Source organism: Procambarus clarkii, chromosome 38, assembly GCF_040958095.1.
Source record: "Procambarus clarkii isolate CNS0578487 chromosome 38, FALCON_Pclarkii_2.0, whole genome shotgun sequence".
Taxonomy (NCBI): Eukaryota; Metazoa; Arthropoda; class Malacostraca; order Decapoda; family Cambaridae; genus Procambarus; species Procambarus clarkii.
This window is the reverse complement of record NC_091187.1, coordinates 12,235,341-12,256,328: the sequence shown is the minus strand read 5'-3', so window position 1 is coordinate 12,256,328 and position 20,988 is coordinate 12,235,341. Positions and strand designations below refer to the sequence as shown.

At 46.3% G+C, this 20,988-nt stretch overlaps 1 protein-coding gene across 9 annotated transcripts in view; it reads right to left on the bottom strand.

Annotated features, from left to right (window-relative positions):
* Positions 1-20,988, bottom strand: part of LOC123771958 (zinc finger protein castor homolog 1) — a 397,241-nt gene that overhangs the window by 51,688 nt on the left and 324,565 nt on the right. For 7 of the 9 annotated variants that reach the window (XM_069337697.1, XM_069337698.1, XM_069337702.1 and 4 more), the window contains exon 6: positions 7,802-7,846. The exons of the other annotated variants lie outside the window; for them this stretch is intronic. In XM_069337697.1, the coding sequence (XP_069193798.1) occupies positions 7,802-7,846 (45 nt within the window). The remainder of the gene's footprint in view (positions 1-7,801; positions 7,847-20,988) is intronic. 9 annotated transcript variants of the gene reach the window in all.

Here is a 20,988-nt window from a genome sequence, read left to right as displayed (position 1 = left end):
CACAATGATAGTTACTGTGTTTATCGTTATCTCCCAATTACATTGTTTGGGTTGTAGTTGCAAACAAAAATTGTATTTAAAAAAATATTATGCCCTGTAAATCAAAGAGTTTTTCTTGAAGTATAAGTGATGGCAGTTTTAAAGATGCAATAATATATACCCTGACCTATGATGCAAGAGGATATACCCTTGACGAATATGAAGCAAAATATACCCTTACCCATGTTGCAACAAGTATACATATCCATGTTGCATCAGAGTATACATACCCATACTCTGCAATATACTTGTAAAGCTTGGCCCTTGATCCCCTGAGCCATAGACACTGACGAGATACGGAACGTGACTGATGGAAGCTGCCAAATCTGTCATAAAATTTAATATTAGACTCGATTCAGTGTCCTGCGTCGCACGTCGTCTGTGTTTGTTGCGTGAAGCACACGTGAATCAGCGTCTGCAACATTAAATCAACGTTGATACTCGCATTGATTCTGCATTGATCTTGCCTTACTCGCGCCTTTCTGCCTGGATTGAACCCAGATGCGGGTGTGTGTATACGCACTCAAAAAGACGTACACACACACACACACACACACACACACACACACACACACACACACACACACACACACACACACACACACACACACACACACACACACACACGCACGCACGCACGCACACACACACACACGCACGCAGGTCCTCCCACGACCTTGCCGTGACTAGCCCACTCCCGGAAGCTGGTCCACGCCACCCCACTGATGAGATTTCAGTGCCCCGTTTGGCCGCCGGATTGCGTGAGCTTGGGGGACCCCGACCTGGCATCTGTCCTTCCATTTGTGTAGCGATGGATAATATGCCGCTCCGACGTCATGGCCCGGGAGAGGAAGGTGTGGGGGAAGTTGTCTACCAGTGTTGGACGTCTGGGTATACTGGTGGAGGTGTGGGGGAGGTAGTTTACCAGTGTTGGACGTCTGGGTATACTGGTGGAGGTGTGGGGGAAGTTGTCTACCAGTGTTGGACGTCTGGGTATACTGTTGGAGGTGTGGGGGAAGTTGTCTACCAGTGTTGGACGTCTGGGTATACTGGTGGAGGTGTGGGGGAAGTTGTCTACCAGTGTTGGACGTCTGGGTATACTGTTGGAGGTGTGGGGGAAGTTGTCTACCAGTGTTGGACGTCTGGGTATACTGTTGGAGGTGTGGGGGAAGTTGTCTACCAGTGTTGGACGTCTGGGTATACTGTTGGAGGTGTGGGGGACGTAGTTTACCAGTGTTGGACGTCTGGGTATACTGGTGGAGGTGTGGGGGAGGTAGTCTACCAGTGTTGGACGTCTGGGTATACTGGTGGAGGTGTGGGGGAGGAAGTCTACCAGTGTTGGACGTCTGGGTATACTTTTGGAGGTGTGGGGGACGTAGTTTACCAGTGTTGGACGTCTGGGTATACTGGTGGAGGTGTGGGGGAAGTTGTCTACCAGTGTTGGACGTCTGGGTATACTGGTGGAGGTGTGGGGGAGGTAGTCTACCAGTGTTGGACGTCTGGGCATACTGGTGGAGGTGGGGGGACGTAGTTTACCAGTGTTGGGCGTCTGGGTATACTGCTGGTGGTGTGGGGGAAGTAGTTTACCAGTGTTGGGCGTCTGGGTATACTGCTGGTGGTGTGGGGAAGTAGTTTACCAGTGTTGGGCGTCTGGGTATACTGCTGGTGGTGTGGAGAAGTAGTTTACCAGTGTTGGGCGTCTGGGTATACTGCTGGTGGTGTGGGGGAAGTAGTTTACCAGTGTTGGGCGTCTGGGTATACTGCTACTGCTCCTGTGTTGTTGCTACTTACTGCGTTCCTGGCCCACAGAAGGGAGACTAAGGCTTACAAGGAATTTTAAACAGTACTTCTGGTGTCACTGTTTTTTTGCTGCTCCTGTTGCTGCTCCTGTTGAGCTGTTGTTCCTGCTTATTCTGTTACTTCTGGCTCGCTGAAGGCGGCGTACAGCTGCCTTGTTGCACGTGTTCTTGTGCATCAAGAACACGTGCAATGAAAGAATAAGTGTGAGGCAACATGTGTGAGAGTTACCAACTCCAAGAGACCTACGCATCTACGAGGCTATCATTAAATAGCATAGGATAGCTGAGTGATTAACATCTCTCAACCAGGTATCAGGTATCAACCAGGTAACCCTTCTATCTCCATTGGCAGGAGGTGTCAAGAATCTCTAATACCAAAGAAAATATTGGAATGAAAATTGTCATGGATAAACAGCAAAATAATCCAGTGTTTCATTGAGGACAGGTCCTTTGACGTTACTCCTATTAGTTTCAAAAGTGGCCAGAGGGTGGCGTGGCAGTGGACTATGCCACCATGCCTTTTCTATACCGCTGTGGACTACACAACCCTGAAAAAAAAGAGCTGGCTCACCGTCTCAGGGAAATTCCGCCAAGGCGCGCGGTGATTGGCGGAAAATCTTGATAAAGCGGGCCAAAATGAGCGTGTAACTGCAGGAGAATGGCGCCAGCGGCCTCGTGCGGCCAATGAAGAAGAGCTCACGGCCCGTGACGTCACGACTCCTGGCGGTCATTGGTCTGGCTTGGGCGGGAAAGTTGGCAGTCACCGGTCCGGACTCGGAAGAAAAAAGGTCTGCGCCGTGCAAAATTTGGAAGCCAAGACGGGGGGTGGCCGCGGCGCCTCAAGCTGCCGCGCGCAGGGCGGTCCACGTCAGATAAAAAGGCTGAATGGAGAGAGGCGTGCGCGCGGGCGTTACCGACCCTCGCCTCTTTGTTCCCAGGTATTGTTCTCTTTCCTATTTCCAGAAAAGAAGGCGGGGGTGAGGGCGCGGCCCCGCCGAGAGCCATAAGCCCTCGAGGGATTGTGCTTCACTAAATGACTGATAAATACGGTAATTAGTGCGGGGAAAGGAGAAACACACGCCCTTCCTCCTGCCGGTGAGGACCTCAGATGACTGGGGGCGCCGTCTTGCGTGAAATATAGCAACAATTTGGCACGCTAGCGACACCGCCATAACCTCCTTCCGTGGTTTGTTAAAACGCTCAGAGATGCTCTTTTGTTCGTCTTCATCCTCTGTGACACACATAAACACATTCACTAAACCATTAAATCCAACGTTTTGTGCCTTAACAGTGACTCGGGAGTCCATGCACGCGGGTTCGATCCCATTCTACAGCTTCAATATGTTATCATAGCTTCATAGCGACTCCATGCTACGGTTCGCTGGCAAGGGGAAAGCAGGTAACCTCCTTCAAGCCAAGAGGAGACAGACACACTACAAATTAACGTTTAATAAGAATAATCACACTATTCGTCAACGCAACTGTAATTCACTATTCTTGAGTAATACAGACGAATATATTCCACTACATAAATACACACTATTTAATCTTATACACAAAGCAAGATGTCAAACTCTTTAATTTACCCGGCAAATTAATTTATAATTTTATTAACGCCACTGGCAGACTTTCAAGACACAAATTCTTGGCCAAAAGACCTCCATAATTCAAGAAAATTCTTGAAACAGACTTATTTAAGTGCTGATTAAGACTGCTGCTAAAGTTGCCGCCTAGGCAGACGGGGCCACAAGACCCAAACTCAGCCCAGTTCCTATTTTAGTGCCCATACGAGGGTGGGCCAAGTCTCTAATATCCATTCCCGCCATGATAAATGAATTTGGAGTGTGTTGCTGGCTGCCTATACCCAGGTGTAGAGAGCTAAGGGGTGTAGAGAGCTAAGGGGTGTAGAGAGCTAAGGGGTGTAGAGAGCTAAGGGGTGTAGAGAGCTAAGGGGTGTAGAGAGTTAAGGGGTGTAGAGAGCTAAAAGGGGTAGAGAGCTAAGGGGTGTAGAGAGCTAAGGGAGCTAAGGGAACAATATTAGTGTTCAGTGAGAAACCACAAGGTCTCCTCTGAATACTTTTTATTTTCTTCTCCGAGGCTATGGGTCCCCACATTGGCACCAGAGGTGGTACCCTCACAAACTTTTATTATATATATATATATATATATATATATATATATATATATATATATATATATATATATATATATATATATATATATTATTCCTCTAATTGCTGTATGAATTAATACAGAGTATACGTAGGAGAAACTTTGGTGAGGTTAGATATGAGTATTTACAAACTTAGGTATTCTTAACGTGTTCGTCTTGAGAGCAATGCCTGTATCACCCACTTAGGAATGAAGTCCAATTCCTTGTCAACCATCTTATCTTGAGATGATTTCGGGGCTTAGCGTCCTCGCGGCCCGGTCCTCAACCAGGCCTCCTTTTTGTTACACACCCCCAGGAAGCAGCCCGTAGCAACTGTAACTCCCAGGTACCTCTTTACTGCTAGGTAACAGGAATATCAGTGTCAAAGAAACATTTTGCCCATTTCGCCTCCACCGGGGATCGAACCCGGAACCTCAGGACTACGAATCCGAAGCGCTGTCCACCCAGCTGTCAGGCCATTCCATCATCCAAGGGCTATAATAGTCGTAATGGCTTTGCGCTTTCCCCCTTGATAATTCCCTCCCTTCCTCATGTTTCGCGCCTCACGAAGCCATTCCCAGTAAATTTACAAACACCTGGGCCCTAGAGTCGCATTATATTCACCAGCCAATAGAGGGAAAAAAATATTATTTTCACTACAGTCTGCTGTAAGCAGCGTTGAAGCAGAGTAGGCTTCATAATGCCCGAATGAGTTACAACACAAACCCACATTTAGAAAATTAAAAGTGGCGGCGTTTCGGTCCATGGCCTCTTCATGTGACGTTCACGTGTGACGGAGGAGGCGTTCACAAGGGACTGAAACAAGGCGAGGGGCGTTCACAAGGGACTGAAACAAGGCGAGGGGCGTTCACAAGGGACTGAAACAAGGCGAGGGGCGTTCACAAGGGACTGAAACAAGGCGAGGGGCGTTCACAAGGGACTAAAACAAGGCGAGGGGCGTTCACAAGGGACTGAAACAAGGCGAGGGGCGTTCACAAGGGACTGAAACAAGGCGAGGGGCGTTCACAAGGGACTGAAACAAGGCGAGGGGCGTTCACAAGGGACTGAAACATGGCGAGGGGCGTTCACAAGGGACTGAAACAAGGCGAGGGGCGTTCACAAGGGACTGAAACAAGGCGAGGGGCGTTCACAAGGGACTGAAACATGGCGAGGGGCGTTCACAAGGGACTGAAACAAGGCGAGGGGCGTTCACACGGGACTGAAACAAGGCGAGGGGCGTTCACAAGGGACTGAAACAAGGCGAAGGGCGTTCACAAGGGACTAAAACAAGGCGAGGGGCGTTCACAAGGGACTGAAACAAGGCGAGGGTCGTTCACAAGGGACTGAAACAAGGCGAGGGGCGTTCACAAGGGACTGAAACAAGGCGAGGGTCGTTCACAAGGGACTGAAACAAGGCGAGGGGCGTTCACAAGGGACTGAAACAAGGCGAGGGGCGTTCACAAGGGACTGAAACAAGGCGAGGGGCGTTCACAAGGGACTGAAACAAGGCGAGGGGCGTTCACAAGGGACTGAAACAAGGCGAGGGGCGTTCACAAGGGACTGAAACAAGGCGAGGGGCGTTCACAAGGGACTGAAACAAGGCGTGGGGCGTTCACAAGGGACTGAAACAAGGCGAGGGTCGTTCACAAGGGACTGAAACAAGGCGAGGGTCGTTCACAAGGGACTGAAACAAGGCGAGGGTCGTTCACAAGGGACTGAAACAAGGCGAGGGGCGTTCACAAGGGACTGAAACAAGGCGAGGGGCGTTCACAAGGGACTGAAACAAGGCGAGGGGCGTTCACAAGGGACTGAAACAAGGCGAGGGGCGTTCACAAGGGACTGAAACAAGGCGAGGGTCGTTCACAAGGGACTGAAACAAGGCGAGGGGCGTTCACAAGGGACTGAAACAAGGCGAGGGTCGTTCACAAGGGACTGAAACAAGGCGAGGGGCGTTCACAAGGGACTGAAACAAGGCGAGGGTCGTTCACAAGGTACTAAAACAAGGCGAGGGGCGTTCACAAGCCGCCTTAGCAAGGAGACAGTGAAAAAAACACAATAAAAGGTCCGCAGATGTGGAGGTGGGCGTGGCCAGGGAGGATGCCAACTGGTGGGCGTGGCCAGGGGAAGGCGGACCAGGTGGTGGGCGTGGCCAGGGAAGGCGGGCCAGGTGGTGGGCGTGGCCAGGGAAGGCGGGCCAGGTGGTGGGCGTGGCCGGGGGGCAGCAAGAGCCTGGACCACTCGGGGAACTCACTTTCAGCCAACGACAGCCTGAGATAAAAAAAAAAGACGAAAATATTCGCCCCGTCACGCCGCCCTTAGCGAAGCCTGCGCGGGTCTCCTGGCCTTAAAGCCTTCCACTAAGTTTCGATTGTAGACGATGAAACTGCACGCGATGGAGCATTAGATATGGAGGTACGGGGCTTCCAGGGCAGGCGAACGATGGCGCGGGACTGGAAGCGTCCTGGAACAGCTATAGAGCAGCAAGTGAAGCCACTTCGCTTCCATTCTCCCCCCCCCCCACTACGCGGCGTTCCAGCGTGTGCCTTGTGTTTAATGTAAAGATTAATTAATAGACCATGATAGCACACTTCGAAGCTTCTCCAGCGTAGGTTAAGGGTATTAAACTAGTTTTAAATGAGTGGGAACAGATCAGCAGGGCCCTATACGCCGTGGCATTGATCTGACGGCGTAGGGACGCGTTGCTGTATCCAGATGTGGCTGTCGAACCCCCTGGCACAGGTCGGTACAGCAATGGTCTCGCTTCGTGTAGGATCTGCGTTCGATTCTCAACTGCTCCAGGGGGTTGAGTAGCGTTCCTTCTCACCGTTCTCATATCCCAGCGCCTGTCCCCTCCACATATCACCGTCCTCATATCCCTTCCAAGTGCTTTGTAGCCGTACTGGCTTAGTGCTTTCTGATGTTCACGAGTCTCTGTGAGGATGCAAGCCTTATACACCATTCACCATACACCAACACACCATACACCAACACACCACACACCATACACCAACACACCATACACCATACACCAACACACCATACACCATACACCAACACACCATACACCAACACACCATACACCAACACACCATACACCAACACACCATACACCAACACACCATACACCAACACACCATTCACCATACACCAACACACCATACACCAACACACCATACACCAACACACCATACACCAACACACCACACACCATACACCAACACACCACACACCATACACCAACACACCATACACCAACACACCATACACCAACACACCATACACCAACACACCATACACCAACACACCATACACCATACACCAACACACCATACACCAACATACAGCAGGGAACGGTGTCGAACGAGTATAAAGTGTTGAAACACAACAATTCAGGCAACCTCCAAGCCTTATACAGCACTAACTTCCAAGGTGATACTTAATATCTGTGTTTCGGCACCGATACCGAATACCAGGTATAAGGCAGTGGTACAAGAACGTGTACTAGGTACAGGCTAGTGGTACCAGAGCAGGTACCAGGTATAAGGCAGTGGTACAAGAACGTGTACTAGGTACAGGCTAGTGGTACCAGAGCAGGTACCAGGTACAAGATAGTAGTTAAGTACCCGAGTACATACAAACAAAAATACCATAAGCCTAAACAACCAACAAAATCATCTCAAAGTAACAAGTGAATTGACAAAAAAAAGTCCATAGGGAAATCAGGTTCAATATAACATGATAAAATTGGCCGAAAGACAAGAATATTTCCCCATCTCTTCGAAAAGGTGAGTATGAAGACATGAGTAAGTACCTGATTCCTGCAGCCTTGCCAAGATCAAGAAGATGGGTGATGGGTCTTCCAGGCGCGTCAAACCAAGAAGAAGAAATAGATTATGCACAATTAATCACAACATCGCAAGATATCTATGATAATTTTTGTTTTATCAATGCGTTGGAGACTCAGGCACGTGAGTTCAATCCCATGGCATTGCTCCAAAATTTTTATATCACGAAATGGGTTATATTCTAAATATGTATTTTATATATTTTTGTGGTTAATAAACAAGATGTTTGTCAACAATTTCAACAGCTTATAGCCAAACAAAATCCCCAGAACAGGATGAAGTCATATGTAAGGTTTGAGATGAATGTAACGATGCCCCAAATTAACCCTTGTCAAGTATATGCAACATAGCATCAGAGTTAGCAATGTGGCAAGACTGCACACTGAAATTGTACCGAAATTGCTTAAGCAAAAATGAGTCCCAACATATAAGAATCAGTGTAGATCACCTGCAACAAACTATCGCTCAATTCGTTTGTCATTACGACTAAGAAAAGGAAGTAATGATCCCAAACGTCATTTGTAGTCATTTTGGATATATCAGATATATCAGATATATCAGATATATAAATCAGGGGCAAATGGCTGTGCAAAAATAAAACTACCACGTTTGACACATTTACTCAAATTCTTTTCAAGAATATGTTACGCATGAAAAAAGAGAATTACGGTATAGTTATCATACAGAAAATGTAGACAGCATAATGGATTAAATTCATCTGTCCGGTCAAAATAATGGATTAAAATAATCTTTCCAGTCAAAATGGATTAAAATAATCTGTCCAGTCAAAATAATGAAAAAAAATTCTGTCTAATGTACAATGAAAAAATTATCTGACCAGTCAGTATAATGAAAAAAAAAAATCACGTGACCAGGCACAGACGTGTGCTGTGTGCCTAAAGGCTTTTGGGCTCTATTTTAGCTTTTGTATACATAAATTATACATATACATACATATATATATAAATTATACATATACATACGTATACATAAATTATACGTATACATAAATTATACATATACATACGTATATATAAATTATACATATACATAAATTATACGTATACATAAATTATACATATACATACGTATATATAAATTATACATATACATACGTATACATAAATTATACATATACAGACGTATACATAAATTATTATCCATGTGGTATACATTTAATACCAGTCAGCAGCAAAAAAAAAAGGGGGGGGGGGGAGTAATTTTCCAGATACAAAACTATATTAGAAAAGCAGAAAAGATTTAGACATAACGCAGTAAGATCTATATATATATATATATATATATATATATATATATATATATATATATATATATATATATATATATATATATATATATATATATATATATATATATATGTATATATATATATATATGTCGTACCTAGTAGCCAGAACGCACTTCTCAGCCTACTATGCAAGGCCCGATTTGCCTAATAAGCCAAGTTTTCATGAAATAATTGTTTTTCGACTACCTAACCTACCTAACCTAACCTAACCTAACTTTTTCGGCTACCTAACCAAACCTAACCTATAAAGATAGGTTAGGTTAGGTTAGGTAGGGTTGGTTAGGTTCGGTCATATATCTACGTTAATTTTAACTCCAATAAAAAAAAAATGACCTCATACATAATGAAATGGGTAGCTTTATCATTTCATACGAAAAAAATTAGAGAAAATATATTAATTCAGGGAAACTTGGCTTATTAGGCAAATTGGGCTTTGCATAGTAGGCAGAGAAGTGCGTTCTGGCTACTAGGTACGACATATATATATATATATATATATATATATATATATATATATATATATATATATATATATATATATATGTATATATATATATATGTATATATATATATATATATATATATATATATATATATATATATATATATATATATATATATACATATATATATATATATATATATATATATATATATATATATATATATATATATGTCGTACCTATATATATATATATATATATATATACATATATATATATATATATATATATATATATATATATATATATATATATATATATATATATATATATATATATATATATATGTCGTACCTAGTAGCCAGAACGCACTTCTCAGCCTACTATGCAAGGCCCGATTTGCTTAATAAGCCAAGTTTTCCTGAATTAATATATTTTCTCTAATTTTTTTCTTATGAAATTATAAAGCTACCCATTTCATTACGTACGAGGTCAATTTTTTTTTACTGGAGTTAAAATTAACGTAGATATATGACTGAACCTAACCAACCCTACCTAACCTATCTTTATTGGTTAGGTTAGGTTAGGTAGCCGAAAAAGTTAGGTTAGGTTAGGTTAGGTAGGTTAGGTAGTCGAAAAACAATTAATTCATGAAAACTTGGCTTATTAGGCAAATCGGGCCTTGCATAGTAGGCTGAGAAGTGCGTTCTGGCTACTAGGTACGACATATATATATATGTCGTACCTAGTAGCCAGAACGCACTTGTCAGCCTACTATGCAAGGCCCAATTTGCCTAATATGCCAAGTTTTCATGAATTAATGTTTTTTCGACGACCTAACCTACCTAACCTAACCTAACCTACCTTTTTCGGTTACCTAACCCAACCTAACCTATAAAGATAGGTTAGGTTAGGTTAGGTAGGGTTGGTTAGGTTCGGTCATATATCTACGTTAATTTTAACTGCAATAAAATAAAATTGACCTCATACATAATGAAATGGGTAGCTTTATCATTTCATAAGAAAAAAACTAGAGAAAATATGTTAATTCAGGAAAACTTGGCTTATTAGGCAAATCGGGCCTTGCATAGTAGGCTGAGAAGTGCGTTCTGGCTTCTAGGTACGACATATATATATATATATATATATATATATATATATATATATATATATATATATATATATATATATATATATATATATATATATATATATATAAAGTTAGTTAAATAGTACTCTACTACGATTTATCTCTAGCTTCCCAAGTGGGACTTGGGGAAACTATGTTGAAAAGAAACAAAGTGTTGGAAAGGTTCAAGTTTATGTTGAATAAGTGTATGAGAGTGGGTGGATAAGTGTATGAGTGAGAGTGGGTGGATAAGTGTATGAGTGAGAGTGGGTGGATAAGTGTATGAGTGAGAGTGGGTGGATAAGTGTATGAGTGAGTGGGTGGATAAGTGTATGAGTGAGAGTGGGTGGATAAGTGTATGAGTGAGAGTGGGTGGATAAGTGTATGAGTGAGAGTGGGTGGATAAGTGTATGAGTGAGAGTGGGTGGATAAGTGTATGAGTGAGAGTGGGTGGATAAGTGTATGAGTGAGAGTGGGTGGATAAGTGTATGAGTGAGAGTGGGTGGATAAGTGTATGAGTGAGAGTGGGTGGATAAGTGTATGAGTGAGAGTGGGTGGATAAGTGTATGAGTGAGAGCGGGTGGATAAGTGTATGAGTGAGAGTGGGTGGATAAGTGTATGAGTGAGAGTGGGTGGATAAGTGTATAAGTGAGAGTGGGTGGATAAGTGTATGAGTGAGAGTGGGTGGCTAAGTGTATGAGTGAGAGCGGGTGGATAAGTGTATGAGTGAGAGTGGGGTAAGAATATGAATTACCCTGCAAGTTCTCACATATCTTCCACAGACGCGGCTGTCAACCAGTTAACATGCTCCAGACACAGGACACGAGGTTCTGGTGCCAGTGGGTGCCAGGTATGAGGCGGAGGTGCCACCAATCGTAGGGTATAAGGGCCTGGTTCGAGCTACGCGTGTCAGATATCAGGTACAGGGGAAGAAGAGAGGTGACAGACTGTCCCATACCTCCGGAGGCCGTGGGGGGGGGGGAGGTTCCTAACGCAAAAGCTTCGCGAATTGTGACGAGGTGAGTGACTGGTGGACGTTGCTGCTCCTGCTGCTGGAGGAGGGGTGGACGGTGCTGGAGGAGGAGGAGGGGGGGGGGGCGGACGCTGTTGGAGGAGGGGGGATGAGGGGGGCCAACCGCCCCCCTCCTGATGAGCTCAGCAAATTCTAGCGAGGCCAGGTAGAGTGGAGGAAACAAAGCAAGTGGCGGGTGGTGGAGAGTAACCGTCGGACCTGCTAATGAGTTGATGGTTGGGCATTAGCGCCGCCTCCAGGGACCTGGGTACTGCTGCCTGGTGCCCCATGGCGGGTACTGGGGTGGTTGGCTACGTGTCGTGGTGGTTGGTGGTGGTTGGTGGTAATTGTGGTGATTTTTTTTTACAAATATTCCGTGAAACAATTAACACCAACCTAAGAGCAGGGTAAATATTATCATTTGTGAGGTCTGGGAGTACCCTGCCCCCTTCCCCCCTCTCCCTCTTCCCCCCCCCCCCTCTCTCCCTCTCCCCCCCCTCTCTCCCTCTTCCCCCCCCCCTCTCCCTCTTCCCCCCCCCTCTCTCCCTCTTCCCCCCCCCCTCTCCCTCTTGAGAGTTGTCAAACACTGAACTATCCTGCAACGAGCTACTAACGACCGCCTCTTGTTCGGTAAATTAAGGTCAAATTAAGGTTACAAAACTTGGCCAAACCCAAATTGGGACGACATCGCTGCTCTTATCTGTTTCCGTTAATTACCGTTTATAGAGATGCTGCCATAGTTCAACAGCATCGTTACTTTTCAACAGTTACAAAGATGACCGAATTCCACGATTCAATAACGGGAGAGGGGGGGGGGTTGATGGGGATGAGTGGTACAGTGGTCTACATCCTCCACTCATAATCGAAAATCCTGTATTCGATCCCCAGGAGAGACGGGAATAGAGGACGGGCGGGATGGAAAGTTGAGCAAGTTTCACTACACCTGTTGCTTCTGTTCACCTAGTAGTAAATGGGTACCCTGGGAATTACTCAACTGTTGTGGGGCAAGGGAGACCTCGACAAAGCTTTTTAGTTACCGACAAAAGGAACTTCGATCATATCTTAAGGTAAAAAGCATAAAATTTCTCAAAAAATAAATTTCAACATAAAAAAATCAAAGGTTTAAAAGAAATTATATTTTTTCGGGCCATGTGATAAGAATTTCCATAACTGTGGATATTCTTGGAGACGTTGGAGGACCTCCTTAAACGTCTGAAGGGTAGGTGTCGCTGTCAGAGTGCCCCTGTTGGTCCGTTCAGTGCCCTGTTGGTCCGTTCAGTGCCCTGTTGGTCCGTTCAATGCCCCGTTAGTTCCTTCAGTGTCCCGATCCCTTCCGGGGCGGCTCTGCCCCGTACAGAATACTCCTGTGTATCGACAATGTTCCTTGTTCAAGTGTTTTTGACAAACGGCAACTACAACGCTCCACCGAGTGAGAGAGAGGGAGGGCAAGTGAGATAGAGAGAGGGAGGGCTGATATAGAGAGAGGGAGGGATGATATAGAGAGAGGGAGGAGGGCTGATATAGAGAGAGGGAGGGCTGATATAGAGAGAGGGAGGGATGATATAGAGAGAGGGAGGGCTGATATAGAGAGGGGGAGGGCTGATATAGAGAGAGGGAGGGCTGATATAGAGAGAGGGAGGGCTGATATAGAGAGGGGGAGGGCTGATATAGAGAGAGGGAGGGCTGATATAGAGAGGGGGAGGGCTGATATAGAGAGAGGGAGGGCTGATATAGAGAGAGGGAGGGCTGATATAGAGAGGGGGAGGGCTGATATATATAGACAAAGGGCTGATATAGAGAGGGGGAGGGCTGATATAGAGAGAGGGAGGGCTGATATAGAGAGAGGGAGGGCTGATATAGAGAGAGGGAGGGCTGATATAGAGAGAGGGAGGGCTGATATATATAGACAAAGGGCTGATATAGAGGGAGGAAGGTCATTTATACAGTTACTCTAGACGCTATGATATCACAACTATGTGATATCAAAATTCCCATCTCTCAGAATACTCTGAAGATAACGAAAGTAGCGACAGTAATCTCAAAGCTCCAGGGGGCCAGATTCACGAAGTAGTTACGCAAGCACTTACGAACCTGGGGCCAGATTCACGAAGCAGTTACGCAAGCACTTACGAACCTGGGGCCAGATTCACGAAGCAGTTACGCAAGTACTTACGAACCTGTACATCTTTTCTCAATCTTTGGCGGCTTTGTTTACATTTATTAAATAGTTTACAAGCATGAAAACTTGCCAATCAACTGTTGTTATTGTTATAAACAGCCTCTTGGTGCTTCGGAGCTGATTAACTGTTTAATAATTGCAAACAAAGCCGCTAAAGATTGAGGAAAGATGTACGCGTTCGTAAGTGCTTGCGTATCGTGAATCTGGCCCCAGGTTCGTAAGTACTGGCGTAACTGCTTCGTGAATCTGGCCCCAGGTTCGTAAGTGCTTGCGTAACTGCTTCGTGAATCTGGCCCCAGGTTCGTAAGTGCTTGCGTAACTGCTTCGTGAATCTGGCCCCAGGTTCGTAAGTGCTTGTGTAACTGCTTTGTGAATCTGGCCCCAGGTTCGTAAGTGCTTGCGTAACTGCTTTGTGAATCTGGCCCCAGGTTCGTAAGTGCTTGCGTAGCTGCTTCGTGAATCTGGCCCCAGGTTCGTAAGTGCTTGCGTAACTGCTTCGTGAATCTGGCCCCAGACACCTTATGCCAAAATCTACGGACGCCAAACTCCATCCTCCTAACCACTGCTACCAGCCGGATATCCTGGGCTTGACGTCCGGCTCGCGGTACGGTAGCCGGATGAATATTGCTTTTCACGGTAGCCGGTTGAAAACAGCTTTTTCACGCGTCAAGGGGAGTTAAAATGAGTAGATGTGTTCTTACGAAAGTCAATAACGAGTCATCTTAATCATCACATTCTCGACTTTGATGACTCTTTATTGGATAATTATTTTGTGCTGTCAAAATTTGCCTCAGACAGCTTAGGAAAGACGTCTTGACGGCACCTGGCGACCGAGACAATATCACAACTCTAGATAAGATGTCTCCAGCTTTCAGGCACCTTTAAGACATGTTCCTTAAGCTGTCTTAGACAATGGTCAAAGCAAAGCTTGAGGGGGGGGGGGAATAACAGCCAATTCCTGTACCTCGGAGACATAAGCAATACAAAATAATAGTTACTACCCTGGCCCTGAAGGGGCCTGACAGCTGAGTGGACAGCGGTTCGGATTCGTAGTCCTGAGGTTCGGGTTCGATTCCCGGTGGAGGCGGAAACAAATGGGCAGTTTCTTTCATCCTGTTCACCTAGCAGTAAATAGGTACCTGGGAGTTAGACAGGTACTACGGGCTTCTTCCTGGGGGGAGGGGGTGGTGTAACAAAAAGGAGGCCTGGTCGAGGACCGGGCCGCGGGGACGCTAAGCCCCGAAATCATTTCAAGATAACCGGGAAACAAAACAAATTATTACATTGTGTTATGGAAAGACCAAAGTTTGAAATTTAGTTTCTCTAGTAAGTTGTAAATACCTAACCTAACCCAACCCAACCCAACCCAACCTAACCTAACCTAACCTAACCTAACCAAACCCAACCCAACCCAACCTAACCCAACCCAACCCAACCCAACCCAACCTAACCTAACCTAACCCAACCCAACCCAACCCAACCCAACCTAACCCAACCCAACCCAACCCAACCTAACCCAACTGTCCACAGTACACGTGGATAATGTTTCCTCTCATGATGCTAGTGTGACGCGGTTACTGTACGGCACTTTTATGTCAGTTTATTAAATTATTAGTTAATTCAATTAAGACGCAGCATGGTAGTTAAGACCAGGTGAGGACTAACTACACATCACCTGCTAAATCATCCCATCCTCACATGAGTTACTTGAAACAAATGAGGCGGCACATTTCTGGGTCTGTGTGTCTCTCTCTCTCTCAAAGGTGGAATTCTCTTCATCTTTAAGAAATTGCCAATTTAGCTGTCTGAGGTATGGGGAGATAAGACCGAGTTTGGAAATCCCTCAGAAGATTGTCGTGCGCACACACACACACACACACACACACACACACACACACACACACACACACACACACACACACACACACACACACACACATTCTTTTTCTATCTTCCAAGAACAAACGTATGGGCTCAGGAGGCGATGGGTGAGCCTAGCAAATGTGGCATCCTAGGTAGGCTAGGACTTTCTTTTTCTACCACAGACGTGGCCACACATTTACAATGCTAACCACCATATATACATTTTCTTCTGTCCTCCATGGACAGGGTTAGAAATGTGTTAAACATATAGTTCAAGGGTTTATTGAACACTCAACCACAGAAGGTGATTCGGTGCTTTTAAAATGCCAAGCTAACCTACATACGTAAATACATAGATACACAGATTTACGTATGCCATACATAAAGTGTTCGATGTGTCTTTTACATAGTGTCATTAATGTGCATTTACAAAGCTGAAATGTAATTCTGATCAGCTTCCATATATACTTTATACACATACATATACATACACACACACACATATACGCACATATACATATATACACACACACATGCATTCACCTACATTTGTCTCTTTTACCCTGACAGGGTGAGATAGCTGATAGAGAAACTAGTGTGCAATTAAGCACTTAATCACTGAAGGTGATGAAGGTGCTTTTACAAGCTCAGGTTATATAGTTACATCACATACATACATTGTATGATTGATATATTACATGGTCAATCTTGGGTACAAGTCCAATATATCATCAAGTGTTCCAGTACTCATATAGTAATTACACAGTTCAGCATACCTTAGCCCAGGAGGGCGAAAGTCAGTCAATATGGGACATTCTACAATATAATGTTCAAGAGAGTGCATGTTTCCTCTTTCACAAAGACTGTGAGACAGACTAGGAGGGTGCTGGGGGGACAGTCCAGGACTGAGAGACAGTCTAGGAGGGGTGCTGGGGGGACAGTCCAGGACTGAGAGACAGTCTAGGAGGGTGCTGGGGGGACAGTCCAGGACTTAAAGACAGTCTAGGAGGGTGCTGGGGGGACAGTCCAGGACTGAGAGACAGTCTAGGAGGGGTGCTGGGGGGACAGTCCAGGACTGTGAGACAGTCTAGGAGGGTGCTGGGGGGACAGTCCAGGACTGTGAGACAGTCTAGGAGGGGTGCTGGGGGGACAGTCCAGGACTGAGAGACAGTCTAGGAGGGTGCTGGGGGGACAGTCCAGGACTGAGAGACAATCTAGGAGGGTGCTGGGGGGACAGTCCAGGACTGAGAGACAGTCTAGGAGGGTGCTGGGGGGACAGGCCAGGACTGAGAGACAGTCTAGGAGGGGTGCTGGGGGGACAGTCCAGGACTGAGAGACAGACTAGGGGAGAAGGAGGAGGAGGAGGAGGTGGGGATCGAGGGGGCGGGTGTGGTGTCTCCCCTGTGTGACGACTGCTGGATCACCAACTCCATCCACCGCCCGGCTCACCTCGCCCAAATATTTGATCGGCGATGATTCTGCGCATCTCGGACAAAAATTCACAACAACGCCGCCATTGTCTTGCTGTGGCCGAGAGGGGGGAGAGGGGAGGGGGGTACCTGTGTGGGGGGGAGGGGGGGTAGAGGGGCGGGCCAAGACCGACCTCATGCCCAACCATCAAACTCGTCTCCCTACCACCCCCTCCCCTGATCAGACTTTTCAAACTCATATACAACCAAAATTAGACTTTTTTTTTTCCTGGGCAACATTAGTTTCTGTTTTTATGTAGAATTGGTTCCTCTGGTGGTGAGTTTGTGGTTCCCTGCTCCTGTGACCCGTTCTTCCCTGCTTCCCGCCCCCCTCTCCTGCTTCCCCCTGCCCCCCTCCTGCTCCCCCCCCCCCCTGCCCCCTCCCGCTGGTCCAGCCGCCCTATACTCGGCAGGTTGGGACCAGCTCCCTACTCGTCTGCTGACTTATGAACATCATCTTGACTTAGCAACAAAGAAGGCTGTTGATACTACGAATTTTAGCTCTCAAGAGTCTTGCAAATGCTAATTTAGGCTCCAAGAGTATTGGTTGGTCCACTCCAGAAAAAAGACTCAAGGCTACATTATACAGTCTCGATCAAGCGAATCCGTGCGTCTCCGCAGTGCGCTCAGCCTAGCCAAGAAGCCTCAATCAAACGCACCCGTCCGGCATTTGCTTTATGCAACAGCCTGATGAATCAACTCGGGGGGGGGGGGGGAGGGGGGGCTCCTTTGCCAGACAGTCTTCGCCAGGACGGAGCAAAGACCCGCCATCGTCTTGGAGGGATCCTTGCCTCCTCTTGTGGTGAAAGATCGTGTTACTGGATCTTTGACGTTCGATGTTGTTTCTACACGACTTCGTCGAGGACAAGAGTGGAGGAGATCCTCTCCTTCTCGACTTCCTCTGGACGATTTAGAGAGTTCATCCACTACCAGGTGATTGATAGCCTGATCAGTGATGCTGTTTGTGTTGGTAGCTCCCAGGTTCACATGGATATCAGCGCCACGCTCATCCGGTAACGCCATCACGAACTTGTCGAGGTCTTCAAGAAAGCTTCCATCGTTGCTCCAGCAACAAATCGTAAGAAAATGATCCGGGGGGGCACTTAAGATCACCGTGTCAATAGGGGTGGTAATTATTCCTCCCCCCTGATGTCTACGAAGATGCTGATCTCCGAGTAAGAAAAGAGTATAGTGATCACTAACTTTGGGAACAATATTGACAACCTCAGCCCGGTGAATGCCTTAGGTATGGGGTGGAGGATACGGGTGAGTGTGTATGCATACACAGACCTTGACAACCACCGGGATACATGTGTCCGTACATACATGACCGCACGCCGTACGTACATGACCGCACGCCGTACATACATGACCGCACGCCGTACGTACATGACCGCACGCCGAACGTACATGACCGCACGCCGTACATACATGACCGCACGCCGTACGTACATGACCGCACGCCGTACATACATGACCGCACGCCGTACATACATGACCACACGCCGTACATACATGACCACACGCCGTACACACATGACCGCACGCCGTACGTACATGACCGCACGCCGTACGTACATGACCGCACGCCGTACATACATGACCACACGCCGTACATACATGACCGCACGCCGTACGTACATGACCGCACGCCGTACATACATGACCACACGCCGTACATACATGACCGCAAGCTGTACGTACATGACCGCACGCCGTACATACATGACCGCACGCCGTACATACATGACCGCACGCCGTACATACATGACCGCACGCCGTACGTACATGACCGCACGCCGAACGTACATGACCGCACGCCGTACATACATGACCGCACGCCGTACGTACATGACCGCACGCCGTACATACATGACCGCACGCCGTACATACATGACCGCACGCCGTACATACATGACCGCACGCCGTACGTACATGACCGCACGCCGTACATACATGACCGCACGCCGTACGTACATGACCGCACGCCGTACGTACATGACCGCACGCCGTACATACATGACCGCACGCCGTACGTACATGACCGCACGCCGTACGTACATGACCGCACGCCGAACGTACATGACCGCACGCCGTACATACATGACCGCACACGCACCACATACACACTCTAAGATAAGACTTCAGGTAATACCTTTGCTTTTTTCGTGGCACCAATGTTGACATTCAGCACTGCGCGTCTCAGGTGAGGCATGATGCCTGGGAATGAGATGAGAGAGAGAGAGGGAGGGAGAGAGAGAGAGACACAGAAACAGACACAGACACACACACACACAGACACACAGACACACACACACACACACACACACACACACACACACACACACACCTAGGGGGTGATGTGGTGGAGGCTCACTCCATACACAGTTTCAAGTGTAGATATGACAGAGCCCGATAGGCTCAGGAATCTGTACACCTGTTGATTGACGGTTGAGAGGCGGGACCAAAGAGCCAGAGCTCAACCCCCGCAAACACAACTAGGTGAGTACAACTAGGTGAGTACACACACACACACACACACACACACACACACACACACACACACACACACACACACACACACACACACAGGTGACACATCAGACAAGACGTAAAAGTAAGATTAGACACAAAAGATAACATTACAAAATCTGACAACAAAGCAGACACGAGAGATGAACCTCCCCGATAGCAAGATGTGAGACGAGACAAAGAACACGATAACACCCCCCCCACACACACACACAGATAACTGCAGATGAACCAAGAGGTACAGAGCATCACCCTCACTTTCCTACAGTGCTCCCCTCAACGCTCCCACCACTATAGTTCTCCCTGACAGGGGAGACAAGGGACCTGACGGCTGAGTGGACAACGCTCGGGATTCGTAGTCCTGAGGTTCCGGGTTCGATCCCCGGTGGAGGCAGAAACAAATGGGCAGAGTATCTTCCCTCCCTCATGCCCCCCCTGTTCACCTAGCAGTAAATAGGTACCTGGGAGTTTGGGAGTTAAGACAGCAGCTACGGGCTGCTTCCTGGAAGATGTGTAACAAAATGGAGACCTGGTCGTGGACCGGGCCGCGGGGACGCTAAGCCCCGGAATCCTCTCAAGATAACCTCACAGCAATAACCCACAAAACCATCACCATAAATTCACATGGAAACACGGTACTAAAGACACAATAATTACAAGACGAGGATAACTAATGTATTTCTCAAGAAAGATATGTATTTCTCAAGAAAGATATGTATTTCTCAAGAAAGGTATGTATTTCTCAAGAAAGATATGTATTTCTCAAGAAAGATATGTATTTCTCAAGAAAGGTATGTATTTCTCAAGAAAGATATGTATTTCTCAAGAAAGATATGTATTTCTCAAGATATGTATTTCTCAAGAAAGATATGTATTTCTCAAGAAAGGTATGTATTTCTCAAGAAAGATATGTATTTCTCAAGAAAGATATGTATTTCTCAAGATATGTATTTCTCAAGGTATGTATTTCTCAAGAAAGATATGTATTTCTCAAGAAAGATATGTATTTCTCAAGGTATGTATTTCTCAAGAAAGATATGTATTTCTCAAGGTATGTATTTCTCAAGAAAGATATGTATTTCTCAAGAAAGATATGTATTTCTCAAGAAAGATATGTATTTCTCAAGAAAGATATGTATTTCTCAAGAAAGATATGTATTTCTCAAGAAAGATATGTATTTCTCAAGAAAGATATGTATTTCTCAAGATATGTATTT